We start from the raw sequence: 5,580 nt of genomic DNA on the forward strand, positions 1-5,580 counted from the left end.
GAGTGGCCTTATATTTATAGAAGGGCGGCGACGGTTCGACGGCGCTAGTGGCCGACCAGTACTGTCGTGCATTTAATGTTTTGGGGAAACGGACCGACGGGACATTTCAGTCACTTCGATCGCCTACGTCACGGGAATGACATCATCATTATAGACTTCGGGGAATCGAGGTTCAAATCATTTCTTATCATCTTACTCTAAGAAACGCAGGGACTATCTGTATACGGTCGAGATCGTATGCCTTCGATCTATAGGCTCGAGAGGTCGCCCAAAGCCCGAGTTCAGGTAAGATCGAGTTTGAGTTCGAGGGACCGGTAAGATCGAGTTTGAGTTCGAGGGACCAGACCCGAGTTCGAAGATAGAGCACGATGCATACCGAGGCCGAGTATGCTCGACCCTGAAATAGTACCGTTATGGATTTGTAACAGAATGGGCTAGATTCTTGTCACGTCCCCAAGATCATGGCACAAATCCTGGAATAGAATTGTACGATTCCGTACCAGGCAGTTAGACAATTGTATCAAGAATATTCCTTACTGTAAATAGAGATATACCTTATTTAGGGCTCCCCTATTATATAAAGGGGATCCCAATCATTTTGGAACATCATCTCATCATTGGCAAGAATATACTATCCTACTTTTCTCTCTTACTGTTCATCAGAATAGTCCTTTACGTTTATTGCTCTTACTTTATTGGTCTTAATCCATCTCGAGGTCACTAAGCTCGAGGTCACTACTGCTGAGTAATATTTGTTTGATTCACTTGTTTCTTTCATTTCTACTTCATATTTCTTGACTATTAATTAGTATTGAACTTAGTCACATATCTCTAAAACCACAAATTAAATTTAATTGTTACTCGTGTTTTCGAGGTAAACAACTCTTGCTTGTATTTTTCCTTATAGTGTATACTTAAGGATGGCACATTTTTATATTTAGAACAATATAACTATACACTTCATGTTTTTACTTTTACTGTCATGAATTTAGTCACTGAAATATCATTACTTGTTTAATACCATAAGTTTTACAAACAAATTTATAGTACAGATATGCAAGAAAGTCGAAAGAATTTCTCACGAAAAAGAAAAAACAAATATTGTTGGTTATCAAAAATTATACTCATCAAACCTTCCTCTTAATTAGCAGTCCTCCCGTCTCGTTTGAAGAAGACTTTTGTTATATGTGCCAAATATATGTCAAGTACGAAAATTATAAGTAGTGGTAGGATTCTTGACTTGTTTTTTCATTATCTCTCCTTATAAAAGAATGAAGTTGTATATCAAGTGGGTCTCAAACAACTCATTTCGTTAAGGCTAAAATGTGAATAGTAAGATCAAACAGTTTCTAAAAGGAAAAAATATGCCATTCTCTATTTCTACTTGAGATAAATTTTAAAAAATGTGTTACATAAATTTAAACAATGGAGTAACACTACTTTTTTTGTTATTCTAAAACAAGAGTGTATTATCTTAATATAAATCTATAGTATGCTAAAGTATATAATTTATGGGGAAAAATTATTTTATTTTAATATTATAACGCGTCATAGTTAAAAACAATTAAAAATAAAATAAAAAGCTAAGGCATGCTTTTGACCCAAAAAGAATTATTATAATTATAAAAAATAACAAAAGAATCTCCTCTATAAAGGAAATATTAGCTCACGAAGCAAAGGTATCCTATATCTGCTTGCACATGAAGCTAAGCAGTCTTTTTCTTGTCCAATTCTTCTTTTTCTGTTCTCTTAGCTTTCATCTTTCTGAACTTTAAGTGATCATTCAAGAACCAGGCCCCTTTTTCCTGCTCAGCTCTCTCCCCCCTCCCCCCGGAAAACACAACCCTAAAAGAAAAGATAGCAATTACACAAATCATTTAGTTGCTATTACTGCACCTTATAGAACTTCACAAAAACAAATTAAAAGTCTCTTTCTTGAACTTCCATGCACATGCGTAGAAAAGCTTCACAAGAACAATAGAGTGAATCAAGCTAGCTGATCAAACCTTCTTCTTCTTCTTTTTTTAAATAAAAATGGGCACGGTGAGAAAGCTTATAGTAGAAGTAATTGACGCACGAAACCTCCTTCCCAAGGACGGCCATGGCACTTCAAGTCCTTATGTAGTTGCGGATTTCTATGGCCAGCGAAGGAAGACGAGAACTGTGATCCGTGATCTGAGCCCCGTATGGAATGAAATGCTGGAATTCAGCGTCGGAAAACCCTCCGACGTTTTCGGTGACGTGCTGGAACTCGACGTGTTTCATGACAAGTTCATTGGCCCTACAACGAGGAATAACTTCCTTGGAAGGGTGAAGTTGAGTGCCAAGCAGTTTGTGAAGAAAGGTGAAGAAGCTTTGATTTATTACCCTTTGGAGAAGAAATATTGGTTCAGTTGGATTTCCGGTGAAATCGGTTTGAAAATTTATTTCTCCGAAGAAGTTGTTCCTCTGCCAGCTCCACCGCCACCGCCACAAGAAGAAATCAAAGCTGACGCTGAGCCAGCACCACCAGTTGAGTCTACTCCGTCGCCATCAGAAGCTGCGCCACCTGCTGAAGCACCGGCGCCCGTAGCCGAAGGTGAGAAGCCAAATATAGATGAGCCAGCAGTGAAGCCACCAGCACCACAGGCTGAAGAAGCGGCGCCACCACAGGAAAATCCTACTACTCCAGAATTTGAGTTTGATAAAGAAGGGAGTGGTGTTCTAATGGATCCACCAGCGGAGCTTCCAGCACAATCGGATAATTTTGAACACATGAAAAGATCTATTTCATTAGGATCTGTACCTGAAGTTAAACTAAGTAACATTACTGGTCCTAGGCCAATTAGTCGTGCTTCATCAGTTAGCAGCTTCGTTTCTGAAGCTGCATCCGATAGATCAGGTCCAATCGAACGGTCCACATTTGATCTTGTAGAAAAGATGCATTATCTCTTCGTTCGAGTTGTTAAAGCTCGATCGCTTCCGACCGTCAGCAGCCCCGTCGTAAAAATTGCTGTTTCCGGCAGCCACGTTGTATCAAAGCCAGCCCGGAAAACGGTTTTATTTGAGTGGGACCAAACTTTTGCTTTCGGCCGAGACGCACCTGATTCCTCCTCCCTCTTGGAAGTCTCAGTGTGGGACCCTTTGAGTGCCAAGTCATTTGACCCCACATCCGACGTGGCAGGGCATGTCTTCTTAGGTGGCATTTGCTTTGATGTGAGTGAGATCCCTTTACGAGACCCACCTGATAGTCCTTTGGCTCCTCAATGGTATAGGCTTGAAGGAGGTGGGGCCCATAGAGGTGATCTAATGCTTGCCACGTGGGTTGGGACTCAAGCTGACGAATCATTCCCCGAAGCATGGAAGACCGACACAGCGGGTAATCCTAGTTCTAAATCAAAGGTATATCAATCTCCTAAATTATGGTACTTGAGATCATCAGTCATAGAGGCACAAGACATTTCTCAATTGACACATTCAAAAGAGTCATCATATCAGATTAAGGCCCAATTAGGATTCCAAGTTCAAAAGACGAAATTCATCACTACAACTACTGGGTCTCCATCTTGGAATGAAGACTTGGTATTTGTAGCAGCTGAGCCATTTACTGAACATTACTTGCTAATATTCCTAATAGAAACCAGGCCTCCGAAAGAGCAAACCGTTCTCGCAGTTGCTAGCATCCCGCTCACCACAATTGAGCGCCGAGTCGATGACCGTAAGGTGGCGTCGAGATGGTTTACATTTGAAGATCCTAATGAAGAGAAGAGAGTTTATAAAGGCAGAGTACACTTACGCCTTTGTTTCGACGGTGGATATCATGTGATGGACGAAGCAGCTCATGTTTGTAGCGATTATCGTCCAACTGCAAGGCAACTCTGGAAACAACCAATTGGGACTGTTGAATTGGGAATTATTGGATGCAAGAATTTGTTGCCCATGAAAACAATCAAAGGAAAAGGATATACGGATGCCTATGCAGTAGCTAAGTATGGGAGCAAGTGGATACGCACTCGTACTATATCTGATAGTTTAGAACCTAGGTGGAATGAGCAGTACACTTGGAGAGTTTATGATCCATCCACTGTGTTGACAATTGGAGTGTTTGATTGTTGGGAAGTATTTGAATCAGATGGTTGCAAAGAGTCTATGAGGCCAGATTTTCGGATTGGTAAGGTGCGTGTACGTATTTCGACACTGACGACAGGTAAAGTGTATAAGAATACTTTCCCGTTACTTTTATTGTCACCGGCTGGTTTGAAGAAAATGGGGGAGATTGAATTAGCAGTGAGATTCATACGTGCTACACCAACACTTGATTTCTTACATGTCTATTCACAACCTTTGTTGCCCATGATGCATCATGTGAAGCCTCTTGGCATGGTTCAACAAGAGAGTTTAAGGACTGCAGCTGTTAAAATAGTAGCAAGTCACTTGACACGGTCCGAGCCGCCTCTTAGGCGTGAGGTTGTGACTTACATGCTTGATGCGGATTCACATTCATTTAGCATGCGTAAAGTTCGTGCTAATTGGTTTAGAGTCATCAATGTGATCGCTGGAGTAATTGACATTGTCAAATGGATTGATGACACTCGTGGTTGGAAAAATCCAACTGCAACTTTACTTGTGCATGCACTTTTGGTAATGCTTGTGTGGTTCCCTGACTTGATCATCCCCACATTCGCATTCTATGTATTTGTGATCGGTGCATGGAATTACAGATTCAGATCTCGCGATACTTTACCCCACTTTGATACAAAGATCTCATTGGCAGAGTCACTTGATCGCGATGAGCTTGATGAAGAGTTTGATGCATTGCCTTGTACTAGACCAAATGAATTGGTACGAGCTAGATATGATAAATTACGCATGCTTGGTGCACGGGTTCAGACAATCTTGGGCGATTTTGCAACGCAAGGGGAGCGAGTGCAAGCATTGGTAACTTGGCGTGACCCTCGAGCCACAGGGATATTTATTGGGCTGTGCTTTGTGGTGGCATTCATTTTGTACTTGGTACCATCTAAAATGGTGGCTATGGCCTTCGGTTTCTACTATCTTCGCCATCCCATCTTCAGGGATAGAATGCCTTCACCAGCATTGAATTTCTTTAGAAGACTGCCTTCGCTTTCAGACCGAATGCTCTAGTTCAATTTATCAGTTTAGCATGTAGGAAGAACAATGCGCTAAATTTGCTGGAGTTACAGGAGAGGGGAGCGATTGATATAGTACTTCTGATTTGTGTTGCATATGGTATTGAGTACAATTTTCTTTTCGATTACTTTGTTACTATATGTATCAACATAATTAAATAAAATGAAGGTTGTATATCTATGTTCTTAAGGCGCGGCTGGTTTTTGTATGTAAAACCTAATTAACCAGGACAGCATTTCATATGTGTTACTCTCATTTGGTATTCATTAATGTGCTTTCTTAGGTTCAATTTTGGAATCATGCATCTCTTTACATCTCTTTACAGAATCCACATTTATGTGATGGTTGTTCAATATTAATATCCGTAGGGGTTCATTTATGTATAGGGAAAAATTGGTTTATATTAAATGATCGAATGATTGCGTAACACGTGGAATCAGAGACAAGCGG

The 5,580-nt window shown here is 40.6% G+C and overlaps 1 protein-coding gene across 1 annotated transcript; it reads left to right on the plus strand.

Moving 5' to 3' along the window:
* The first annotated feature begins 1,687 nt into the window (after positions 1–1,687).
* On the plus strand, positions 1,688–5,353 carry LOC104210059 (multiple C2 domain and transmembrane region protein 16). The gene has a single exon (XM_009758859.2). It carries the CDS (start codon positions 2,035–2,037, stop codon positions 5,122–5,124), a length of 3,090 nt encoding a protein of 1,029 aa, XP_009757161.1. The 5' UTR covers positions 1,688–2,034; the 3' UTR covers positions 5,125–5,353.
* Positions 5,354–5,580: the final 227 nt, after the last annotated feature.

Source organism: Nicotiana sylvestris, chromosome 9, assembly GCF_000393655.2.
Source record: "Nicotiana sylvestris chromosome 9, ASM39365v2, whole genome shotgun sequence".
In the NCBI taxonomy this organism is placed as follows: Eukaryota; Viridiplantae; Streptophyta; class Magnoliopsida; order Solanales; family Solanaceae; genus Nicotiana; species Nicotiana sylvestris.

What these genes read in the sequence shown, in the direction of transcription:
- LOC104210059 (XM_009758859.2), top strand. Translation starts at nt 2,035, where the DNA reads ATGGGCACGGTGAGAAAGCTTATAGTAGAAGTAATTGACGCACGAAAC.